This window comes from Empidonax traillii, unplaced genomic scaffold, assembly GCF_003031625.1.
Source record: "Empidonax traillii isolate 1590-97213 ecotype Southwest subspecies unplaced genomic scaffold, ASM303162v1 scaffold191:size1449129, whole genome shotgun sequence".
Classification (NCBI taxonomy): domain Eukaryota; kingdom Metazoa; phylum Chordata; class Aves; order Passeriformes; family Tyrannidae; genus Empidonax; species Empidonax traillii.
The window spans coordinates 950,201-962,369 of NW_020955384.1; the positions used below are offsets into that span (position 1 = coordinate 950,201).

General features: G+C 43.0%; 1 protein-coding gene across 3 annotated transcripts; it reads left to right on the forward strand.

The window, feature by feature from the left end:
- The first annotated feature begins 1,153 nt into the window (after window positions 1-1,153).
- Window positions 1,154-12,150, forward strand: FBXO7 (F-box protein 7). 3 transcript variants are annotated; one of them, XM_027886663.1, is made up of 9 exons: window positions 1,154-1,534; window positions 2,841-3,144; window positions 4,120-4,347; window positions 5,684-5,825; window positions 6,980-7,063; window positions 8,069-8,161; window positions 9,224-9,274; window positions 9,921-9,958; window positions 10,315-12,150. In XM_027886663.1, the coding sequence occupies exons 1-9, from the start codon at window positions 1,413-1,415 to the stop codon at window positions 10,717-10,719; spliced, it is 1,467 nt and encodes a 488-aa protein (XP_027742464.1). In that variant the 5' UTR covers window positions 1,154-1,412; the 3' UTR covers window positions 10,720-12,150. The 3 variants fall into 3 exon arrangements, with proteins under 3 accessions (XP_027742464.1, XP_027742465.1, XP_027742463.1); XM_027886662.1 differs by having other exon boundaries at window positions 1,156-1,534; window positions 9,098-9,274; XM_027886664.1 differs by lacking the exon at window positions 9,224-9,274 and having other exon boundaries at window positions 1,155-1,534.
- The last annotated feature ends 19 nt before the right edge of the window (window positions 12,151-12,169 follow it).

The following is a 12,169-nucleotide window of genomic DNA, read 5'->3' on the forward strand; positions in this document are numbered from 1 at the left end:
TATGCAAATTATTTTCCAAGTTACCTCTGAATTCGCTGCTTTTTGAAATTCAGCGTAATTCATTAAAGTGAAAACTTAAATTGTGCCTTTTACATTATTCCCTCAATCGACACAACACTTAGCAGTACTAAGTACTAGTACTACCACTACCACTGTAGTAAGCAGAGTGTTTATTTCCAGATAGAGCTGAGAGTACTTTTCATAGAGACCGAAGATGTAGGTAGGGGCTTTTTCCCCCATTTTGACAGGTGACCTAAAGCCAGTAAACTTTCTGTTTGTACCACTTAATACCTCTGGTGAGATTTTGTGACCAAAGCTGTTCTAATACCCCTTCTGAGATAACAGTTCAGTAGTCTGGTCTAGAAAAGTCAGGTTCCCTTAAAAAACTAAACACTCTCGGGGGGCAGCATCCTCCTTCAGCCCTTCCCCTTGTGCATTTCCACGAGCCTCGTCAACGGCTTGACACGCAGCCAGTGCAAGGTTTTCACTGGCATTTTTGGCTTCAGAACAATTTAGAAAGGATATTGAGGTACTGGAGCACGTCCAAAGGGCAACGAGGTTGGTGATGGGACTGGATGACAAGTCCCATGAGGAGGAGTTGCGGGAGTTGGGGCTGTTTAGCCTGTAGAGGAGGAGGCTCAGGGGAGACCTCGTCACTCTCTACAACTACCTGAGGGGAGATTGTTGCCAGGTGGGGGTCGGTCTCTTCTCCCAGGCAATTAGCAGTAGAACAAGAGGGCATGGTCTTAAGCTGTGCCAGGGGAGGTTTAGGTCGGATATTAGGAAGAAGTTCTACACAGAAAGAGTGATTGGACATTGGAGTGGGCTGCCTAGGGAGGTGGTGGAGTCACTGTCCATGGAGGTGTTTAAAAAAGAGACTGGACATGGCACTTAATACCATGGTCTAGTACACAAGGTGGTGTTCGGTCACAGGTTGGACTCGATGATCTCAGAGATTTCCAACCTAGTTGATTCTGTAACACCACCTGACCCGCTGTTACACCGAGGAGGACGAGAGCAGCAAGGGCGCAGGAATCACTCCCGCCCGAGGCTCACCCCCTCGCAGGGCAAGGGCGGAGCGGACGGAGCGGCAGCGATGGCGACTCCGCCCACACCGCCTGAGGGGGCGCGCGAGCGGCCGAACGCCCAACCGTCGATCGCGGCCGGGCGGGGCCGCCGGCGCTGCGCAGGTCAGAGCGCGGCACGCCGAGGCAGCGATCGGGGGCGGGGCCGGGGCCGGGCTGAGGCGGCGCCGCGACAACCAAAACAACGGCGCGGCCCGGCCCGGCAGCCCTTGCGCCAGCGCCCCGTCGGTACCACTGCCGCCGCTGCCGTCGCTCGGCGGGGCCCGCTCGGGGCGCGAGGGGGGAACGGAGGTTCCCCCCCCATCTCCCGGTGGTGCGGCGGCCGCGATGAAGCTCCGCGTGCGGCTACAGAAGAGAACGGCGGCCTTGGAGCTGCCGGGGGCGGGGCCAACGCTGGGGGAGCTGCGCGCGCAGCTGCGCGCGGCCCTGCTGCCCGCCTGGGGGTACAGGTACCGTGCGGACCAAACCATTGGGGGGCCGGGGGGGGGGCAGCGGGGCCGTACCACGCGGGGCTGGGGGGGTGTCTGCCCCTAACGCCCCCCCGGGCGCAGTACTGCCCTCTGCCGGGCTGGCGCGGCCGTGCCGGGGAGCGCGTCCCGGGGGATTAAAGCCTTCCCGGTCTGAGGGATTAAAGCCTTCCCGGTCTGAGGGATTAAAGCCTTCCCAGTCTGAGGGCTTTTCCCCGCGCACGGGGGCGGGCCGCCCCGGCTCCGGCAGCGCCCGGGACGCGTGCTGCTTCCCGGCGGGTCGCTGCGGAACGGGAGAGCAAAACTTCGGGCGTGCTCGGCTGCGAAGTGCGGATCCGCAGCTCAGTCAGAGCTGACTCGGGTTCGTGCGTGGCCCTTATGTTATACAGTGGGTGCAGGGTGTCTTCTGTAGGAAAGTGAAGTCTGCAGAACCAATTTAAGAATCGCCTACAAAAGGGTTTTTTCCCTGCGGTGGCTGAAGGGTTTGTACCATAAACCTCTAATTAGGTCCGATGTACTGGTGTTTCACTGGTGATTCACGTGTGCCGTGGGCAGGAGGAATCTGAAGTTGCTGCTTGTCTTGCTACAGTGTGTGTGTGTTTTGTAGCTGAAGCTGGGTGGCCGCTTCCCTGCTAACCAGTTTCATTTCTATTTTTTTTTTTTCATACGTGTGTGCCCTGAAGCATCTTTTCTTATTACCCTCATTTGTGACTACCATCTTGTAGTTCAGCTGCTGATCTTTGAAAGTAATGTTTTGCTTCATGAGGAAGCAAGATGGTGGAGTCTTCAATGCTATTTATTTTTAAATAATCTCAGCCACTAGTTTATTTAAATCTTGTTTTGCTGGGTGTAATATCTTCGAATTTGAAGGGCACTTGTTTGCTTTTGTTTGTAACTTTTTTATGAGAAATTTCTGTAAATGAAGTTTTATCTACCAAGCAGCTTCGGCTACTAGAAATGTACCTGGAAAGAAACATGGGGGAAATAATTTCATACTTTTTTTTCGCCCTCACTCTTTCTCTAATATATAGCTCATTATTAATGGATTAAACCCCATGGCATGGTACTATTGTAATACGGAGTATGCTTTTCTAGCTATAGAGTCATGGGATCGTTAAGGCTGGAAAAGACCTCCAGGAGCACCAAGTCCAACCTTTGTCTGATCACCACCATGTCAACTGAACCATAGCACTAAGTGGCCCATCCAGTCACATACCTCTGTGTGCAGTTACCCAGGTGCAGCCAATTGTGTTTCCTTACTCTTTTAAAAAAATTATTTATTTTTCAGTTCTGATACCAAGTTTGCAATAACACTGAACAGAAAAGATGCTCTCACAGAGGATCAGAAGACCTTAGCTTCGTACGGGATTGTTTCTGGTGATTTGATATGCTTGCTACTAGAAGAAGCAGATGGACAACCCAGCCTACCTCCTCCTCCTTCAACTCCTCTTCCTCCCCCACTTCAGAATGGTCGTGAGCCATCCACCTTGACCCCCAACAACAGCGAGGCAAACAGTCCAAAAGAAGAAGGGCAGAATGAGCAATCTGACAACGAGAAAGCTCAGCTGGAAGTTCAAAAGAGTGATGAGAGGGTAAGTAGGTGAGAATTGTCCTGTACAGCACAAAGCAAAAAAGAAGGTATGTTGTTGTGTCAGTTGCTGTACTCTGTAGGAGAGAGTCTCTTCAGAATATTTGGCACTTAATACCTGTTTGATGTATATCCAGTTATTTGAATGGAAATTTATCTCTCCTCATTGTATATTACCTGTGGCACAGAAGCTAATTCAGAGGTCCTAAAGTGTTTCAGGTCTGACGTTTTTACAGGAGTGAATGTTTTTGCTGGAACATGCACTTTTCCTAAGGAAATTAAGATTATGTTTCTTGCCTGCCTCAGTGGTGTCTTCTTGAGGAAACTGATTCTAGGTGTTGAGCAGATGCAACAGGCACTGCCTGTTGGAATCAGGCTCTTTTTTTTTCCATTTTCGTGACCCTTGCCTTTCTACCTTTTTATTTTTGTAATGTGTCTGTGTAGTTTTGTCAGTTAATAACATGGTGTAATTTTTGTAGAAGAAAGGAGGCTACAATAAAGCCACACTTCTCTTCAAGTGACAGCAGATGCACTTCGTGGATTTTTTTTTTCCTGCTATTTAGGCCTGTTGTGTTTGTTGGCAGTCCCAGTTACCATTTTGGTTACTTGCCATGCCTGTTGGCTAAGTTCAAATTAACGGTGATACTACAGTGATTAAATTATTCTTGTGCATGTTACAAAATTCAAATTCTGAAGGTTTAATATAGTATTATCATGTTGTCTTCGATTTGTGTATGAAATAAAATGACAGACCCTTTAATGAAGGGCTGGTATTCTAAAGATTCAGAAAATACAGAGGCTATCTATATAATCCCAGTCTCCATCTGGAACACTGAAAGATGGAGGTGTAATGAATCTTGTACGTACAACTTGTACGGGAAATCATGGGAAATGGAATAAGCAAAATGTTGATGTAAAATGTTGATGTATATAGAGGTGTAATTTTCTGAACAAAGTTATGTTTTGCTTTCTCCTGAAGGCAGGATCCAGCGTAGAATTTCCTTCTGGATTAGTCCCAGAAGATGTTGACCTGGAAGAAGGTACAGGCTCCTATCCCTCGGAACCCATGCTGTGCAGTGAAGCCGCTGATGGTGAAATACCCCACTCCTTGGAGATGCTCTACCTTTCTGCTGAGTGCACCAGTGCCACTGATGCCTTGATAGTTCTGGTTCATCTGCTCATGATGGAGACAGGCTATGTACCTCAGGTAGGTAGGTGCATAAGCAAACAGAAATTTCTTGTTCAGTGTGAGAAAGCTTTGGAATATCATGGGAGTGTGTAATGCAAGATCCGTCTGAGGACCTGCTTCTGCATTGTATGTGTCAGTTGGCAGCAGGGGCTGCTGAAGTTCCAGCTTCTCTAATTTCCCTGACTAGTAATTCTTTGGGCTAAAGACTAGAGCAGCTTTTAGGTGCAAGGGAAGAGGCCTGTCCCTGTGTTTCTTTTGGTCCTCAGCCTCCCTGGGACCCAGCTGATAAGCTTCTGTTTCTGCTTTATGCTCTTGAGCATGTGTAGATGTGCTTAAATTGTAGCACTTCTTCAAAGTACTGCCTTAAGTGTCAGTGTCATCTCAGTGATAGCCTGCTAAGTGGTGCTTAGCAAGGCCTAGGTCTGGCAAAATGTTGTCTCCAATTCAGTATGAACTTGAGCTAAGTGTTAAGTTAGGCTTTGGCTCCACTAATCTGAAGAGGTGTCATACTTGAGCACCTGTGGCAGTACCACTGTACAGTGTATGAATTCACTTTCTCCCTTTACATTTGCGTTATATATTTACTAATAAGTGACCAGACATGCAGAAAAAGATCTGATGTGAGGAAAGGTGTTTAAATTCCCATCTTTTTTTCTTGCAGTGAGGCTAACTAAGCACGTGTGTGTCTGGTTGACCGTTACCAGTTTAATAAATCTGCTAAATTCCTTGCATCCCCATAACGTGAAATACTACCTGAAGAATAGGTTTGCCACTATGAAGAAAGTTTGTTTATGTCAGTGAGCAGGCTTGGAAGTAGGGAAGATGATTACTGTGCAGATTTAAGACGAAAGAAACTACTTGTAGTTATGTCATATCCCCCCCTGGGATTCCATCTGAGCCTTTTCATACTGAAGTTGAAAGAAACTGTTCGTTGACTCAAGTTTTTGAAATAACTTCAAACTATGATTATTAAAACCCTGTCAAATATTGTAAGTTCACAGAAAATGTGCAACAACATGTTTTTTTGTGCAGCAAATTAACATATGTGCAGGAGCTATCAGAGTGCTGGGACGGGTGACAGAATGAAGTATGTGTCTCAGAGAAATAGGTGTGACTGATCACTGAACAACCTTCCCTGTCAGGACAAAAAATTACTGAACTTCACCTCTTTTGGGGAAAATAGCATATAGTCACACATATTCATAATCACTATGTCATCGTGTGCATTAGGACTGAACTAAGAGTTGAATTGCAAACATCATTCTGCAATTTCCTAACTTTTAATCCTTTTCTCACCCCTCAGCATTGGTACGCTGCTAAAGTATGACAGTGTGTTACCTCTTTGCATTTTTAGGGGACAGAAGCCAAGGCAGTCTCCATGCCAGAGAAGTGGAGGGGCAGTGGTGTTTATAAGCTACAGTACACACATCCCCTTTGCGAGGAAGGTTCTGCTGGTTTGACTTGTGTGCCTCTGGGAGATCTTGTTGCTATTAATGGTAAGTCAGTCAGATTTTTATCCTGGATGCACATTGCTAAGTATCACCAGTGTTTAGCAAGAGAAAACTTATATGCAATTTTGTGAGCTCTGTTTTGAGCTGCACCTTTATTGCTTGGGTTGCTGAGGTGCAGGAGATGCCACTCCTGATGCTGAATACTCGTGGCATTTCTGGTCTGTTCTATTAACTGTTTCTCTCTCTCTCTAATTATAACACATCAATCCTTAGGAGATTCAACTGATCTTTCCATGGCAATGTTTTAGAAATCTTTCTTGTCTTATTTCATAAGAACTTTGGTATACATTGCCAGACATGAAAAGAAGTAGATCTGCTCTAGCTACAGTATTGTTGTGTCTTGTCTTATGTTCTTTGCAAGACTTAAAACTTCCAGACTATGTATTCTTTAGCTCTGATGTATAATCTTTTCTGTTGTACACTAATTGTGGTCTCAAAAATTGTATTTAGTTTAAGCCATTCAATCCAGAAAAAGTATGGAAGTCTACTTTTTTGAAGCAACTTCCATATCACTTGATGACTTCTATTGAGATTTGTCTTTTTTTCCTTTCTGTTCTTTATTTTATTTAGCATTCGAGTAATTCCACATTTTTTCAGGAACAATATTAAATTGAGACTTGGTTCTAATTTCAAGATATCTTTGATTAAATTTTTGATGTTTCTGTTTAAAACTTGTAACTGATTTTGCCAATTTGTATTAGCACATGTTTTCTCAGAACCTGTACATAATATGATCAGATGTTTTAACCAAGTTGGGTTAAGATTAGATTTAGGACTGTGTTATAACTACCATGCATAGAGTGTTCATAAAGTAAACTTGAGTTTTCTCTATTTAGCATTTCTTTGATGATTTGGTTATAATAATGGCTGTCTGTGTTACATCTTTTAGCTGTGTTACATCTCTTGTGATAGAATTGTTGAAAGTAGTGCTTAGTTGCTGCTTTGCTATTTTAAGTGCCTTTTTTTTAAAAAAAGTTTTTATTTGTCTACCTGCTTGCTATAGTTGGGTACTTTCCTTGTGGGATCTGGTAGGGGAGGAAAGTAAAACACATCCAAAGAGTAAAGCAGTAATGAAGTGGTCTTTGTCATCTCTCAGCATGTCTTAAGTTTTGAAGTGTCTTTTTTTCTTATATTTGCAGCAACATTAAAAATCAACAACGAGATTAAAAGTGTTAAGAGAATCCAGCTATTGCCAGCATCCTTTGTTTGCTTTCAGGACCCAGGTATGATTGAATTATGATACTCATACTAAACTGGAAAGTAAAAAAGTGGTACAGCGGGTAAAGATGCACTTTAGTAGAGCACCAAATAGGTACAGAAGAGCAAAACAGGATAAAAATGTGGTTACCATTTAGGTTAGTCATAACTTTGTAGTAAAAGGAATCTGGATTGTAGCCATTTACTCAAGTTTTGTTAAAACAAATTGTATTTCTTGGATTAACAGTGTAAGGAAAGAACCTTGCAAGGTCCAGTTTATCCTTTGGCCCCTGTGCCTGTTATTTATGAGGTCCTAAGCATATGTGTGGATCTCTGGGACAGCAATGCTGGAAAATATCCCCTTTCTGCCTGGCAGCTCAGGACTTCAGAGTCTGGTGGTACCTACATTCTTCATGTGGCACTGTAATTGTTAGAGTCTTTTTGTCAGAAAACATGTGCTGACCACATAGGTTTCTTCAGAGTGCCAAAATTAGGGGGGAAACTAAGTCAAATAAGCAGAGAGGGGCAGATTGATGTAGATCCTTGTGAGCACAGGCCTGACTAGCCTTTTTTTCTCTGAAGTAGATGAGCTGTTCTACTGGCAGTTGAGGCTGACTCAACATCCTACTCTATGTTCTGGGTAGTCCCAGTCATTGGTGTGTAAGTCTAATCAAAAGGCTTTAGAAGAACTGAGTGCTGAAATGTGTCCAGTATAACAACAGAGCCTTCTGGCTTGTCTTTCTTCAGAGAACAGAATGGATAACCACTTCTGTCAGAAAAATGTCGGAAAAATGACTGTTTCAGGCATTTAGAACACGTTACACATGTGCTTTTAAGGCCAAAGGGAAAGCTGAGCCTGACCATGGAAGTAGTGTCTAGTTTGTCAAGGATGGTTACACTGTAGCTGCAGAGGTGCTCCCATCCAGATCACAAACAGATTAGAGTTCTGTTTACAAGAAAACTGTAACTCTTGTGTAATTTCTGCCTTATAAACTTCTGAAGTTAAGCTTTTTGCCTCTCTTCTTTGACAGAGAAGGTTGCAGGTGTTTACAAAGACCTTCAGAAGTTATCCCGTCTCTTTAAAGACCAGCTGGTTTACTCTCTCCTGGCTGCTGCCCGACAAGGTGAGAGAAAATACTTACATTAGAGATGATACTTAATTTTTGAGGATGGAAGGGAGAGGGTCTATCAAAAGCCTTGATGGAAAAGTGTTAGAAACAGCTGCTCAGTGATGAGTATATAAAGAGTAAACGTAAAGTAATATATATGTTCTAAAGAAATTATAGTGATCTTTGTTACTGGGAGAATATTAATATAATTCTTGTTTTAATTTTTGATTACTCTACACTCTGTTCAGAGACTGAAATGGAGTGGCTGTTTTTCACACTTAATGATGAGAAAATCATACCACAATAATTTTGTAGCAGTAGCTCTATAGTTTTGATCTATTTCTTTGTCAAAACAGAAAAATTTATATAGCATCATATTTGGAAGTCTAACCTCAGTAATGATCTTGTCAGTGTCTGGTCATTGAGGGTTTGGAAAGTATGGTAGGAAGTAACCCATGCTGGTGATTGTGATGCAGTAGGCTGTCTCTGCATAGTTCTGCAGTAAAAGGTCTCAGCTTTGTATTCTGAAGACCATTCAGTGGAATTGCCTCTAGACTTTAGTGCAGGAAGGTTTTATGTGAAGCATGTGCTCTCTATTTAATGTGTATTTTGCAGACTCATGAAATTGGGCAGGTCTTTTTTTCTTTACCTATTCCTTTGTTCTGTAGCCTATAAACACAGTGTTATATGTTTTTAGTGTTTCTTAGGCATAGTGGTCAGTGTAAAGTGCCATTTGCCCTATTTCGTGCACTCTGTAGGTGTACTTAGAGTTGCAAGAGATCTGTTTTGCATGAAGTCACATCACAGTAGTTGCTGAGAAAAGTGGTGTAACTCGGGTATGGAGAGGAGAGGATTTAAGTGAAAGATTATAATGTTCTTTCTTTCTTTTAGGGCCTTTAGAGATAAACTCCACATCATTTAAGTAATGCTTCTGTTTTCTTCACTGTGTAGCTCTGAACTTGCCGGATGTGTTTGGGTTAGTGGTCCTTCCTCTTGAGCTCAAGCTTCGGATTTTCAGGCTTCTGGATGTCCGTTCACTCATCTCTCTCTCTGCTGTTTGCCGTGATCTTTACACAGCTTCAAATGACCAGCTTCTGTGGAGGTTTATGTATCTGCGGGATTTCCGAGGTAATGTCGAGGCACATCTTTCTCTGATTACTTCTCATGTTATCAGAGGGATTAGGTGTAGCAGATTTTGATAAGAGGCAACCAGTAATGATATTTAAACACTCTGAGTAAATGCAGTACAGTTGGCCAGCTGTAATTCACTGGATGCACAGTTTTAAGCCGGGAAAATTGCTGACAATCTTCTGAGGCATTACTGGTGGACCATGTGGTTCTTCCCATTGCGTGGTGCAGGCCTTCCTTGTTTTTATCTTTTTCCTTTGCTACCTTGGTGTATTGGCTATTGCAGATATTAGGAAGCGGAGGGAGGATGTATTCCTGCTACAGTTTCTCACACAGGATTGAAGAAACAAAGGTAGTCAAGAGAAGCGCTGTCAGAAGGCAAAGGTGGGGGCAGTATTTCCGGGATTTCTCTATTTACTCAGTAACGTTTGGAGATAATGCTTTACACAGAATGAGTGTGCAAGTAGATTGCCTATTAAATGGTCCTAGAACTTTTTGTTTTTTAAGATGCATTATCTTTACAAAAAGCTGTATCAACCAAAAAGGTTTTTCTCTCTCTTGATTATCCTGCAACTTCTGACGAACTCTGGGCACCTGTGGCACAGATGCTACTTGCTTTTCTTATTTTTTTTGCTTCTCTTTTTAGATCCTATTGCAAGGCCTCGTGATACAGACTGGAAAGAAGTAGGTGGCTTTTTTATGTAATCTCTCTGAGATGAGTCTAATTTGAGAATTAAGCATAGACTTCGGGAGGCAGTAACTTTGAGTTAAATTTTAGTTTAAAAGTATGGTGTTCTGTGTATGCACGTTGGTCAGAGTAGGGGAAAGCAGCATCAACAAGTTACATGGTGCGTGCCTGAATTGTGGGTTAGAGATCTTCCAAAGATGCTTTTGGTGATCTTTGGCAAGCAGGAGAGTTGCTGCTCTGGGTTTTCAGACTGGTGAGGAGCACTTTTTTGAGAAGTGCCGTAAAACTGAATGCAGCTGCGGAAGCTGGAACACTTACAGAGCTTTAAAATGCCTTCTTTTTCTGTCTGCAGCTATACAAGAAAAAGTTGAAACAGAAGAAGGAGGCCCTGAGATGGAGGCACATGATGTTTCTGCCCCCTATACCTCATCCAATCCCCTTTCATCCCAACCCATTCTATCCTAATCCCTTTCCTCCCAACCCCTTCCCATCAAACCCAATCTATCCCCCAATGATCATTGGTGGAGAATATGATGAGAGACCAACACTTCCATATGTTGGAGACCCAATTAACTCACTCATTCCTGGCCAGGGAGAAGCACCAGGGCAGTTTCCTCCATTCAGACCACACTTTGACCCCATTGGTTCCTTGCCTGGAGCAAACCCTACGCTTCCAGGACGAGCTGGTCCCAGTGACAGGTTCCCACCCAGACCCAGCAGGGGCCGCCCCATGGACATTCGCCGTGCGTTCATTTGATTGCGGCTTTTTCCTGCAGTGAGTTTTCTAGTCGCTGAGCTTGCTTCCTAACTGCAGGAGATTGCAAATCCCAGGCACTAACACCTGCCTTCTCTTCAGATTGTGTCAAGAACATGTGTGCATGGTAGTGTTCCGGCCACAAGGGCTGGGTTTGTTTTGTGCTCTGGTAGTGCTGTACCACCTGGCACTCAGGTCTGTTTCACAAAGAGCTACGACTTAGAGCAGTTTGTTCTCCCTCCCCTCCTCCTTGCCCTTAGTTGTCTGTGAAGTGCTACTTACAGACCAGAAGGATACCGGCCAAATACTTGCTGCATCAGATAAAGAGCACTTTAAATACAAACCCTACACTTGTCTGTCTTATTTGAAGTGTTTTACTAAATTGCCAGGAGAAATGATGTTGTTTAAAATCTACTGGGTTAATTAATAATCTTTATTAACAAAAAAGTTACCATATACCACATAAAGCAGGATGCTACCACTGTCATGGTAGATGTGTGTTCATGGAAATTTTTGAATATGTTGTTTCCCTTTTCCTGTAATGTTTTATTAGGTAAAAAGCATTTTTGTATTGTTACTTTTAATGCACAAAGAATACAGGGAAGGAATTTTCTTTACAATGGAAATATTAGAACACAAATTAATTCAGTTTACAAACAACTGAGTAAAGTCATGCTACAGTACAACTCAGAAGTCTAAACAGAAGCAGAGCAACTTTACAAAGAATCAGCAGCAAAACTTTTGTCTTTCTCCATGACTTTACAAATAAGGATCTGCAGTACATGGCTGCATTTACTGTGTGTGAACTAAAAGTGGTGCAGAAGTGCATCTTTTCTCCCTATCTGACTTAAGGAATTAAATAGGCTGACCTGGTTGCAGTGGAAATGGGGTCACAACAACATGAGAAGCAGAATGAATTCTCACTTCAGTAAATTCCATTTAATTCCATTACTTAAGTATCAGATTCTATCTTACCAAAAAGAAATGTGTTGTAGCATGTTATGAGCACCTTTTCAGTATTGTCTTATTAACAAATGAGCAGCTAACAAGACCACTGCTGAAGTCTCTTGATGAGATCTGCAGGCTGACGCTGGAGCTCAATTAAAGGAAGACCAGGATGACTAAACTTTGCTAGAACTTCTAATTCCTTACATATTTTTTAAGAGGATTGATCTCAGTGTTTCTATAAATGTAAATGGTACTGATGACTGTTGTGACAACTGATACTCTTTTCTAAAACCTTTTTGAAATTCCAACAGTGGAAATGGAATGGCATTTCCTGTTAAATACAAGCTATTTAATCAGTAATACTTGTGTGCTTTTTCAGGTGATATTTCAGTGATTCATCTTCTTGTTTTGTATAAAATCAGGTGACTTCAGTAGGGTCAGGAAATTTTGCCAAGTAAAATATAATACTTTATTTTGTTGTCAAAACTTGTATTGCTTCTTTCTT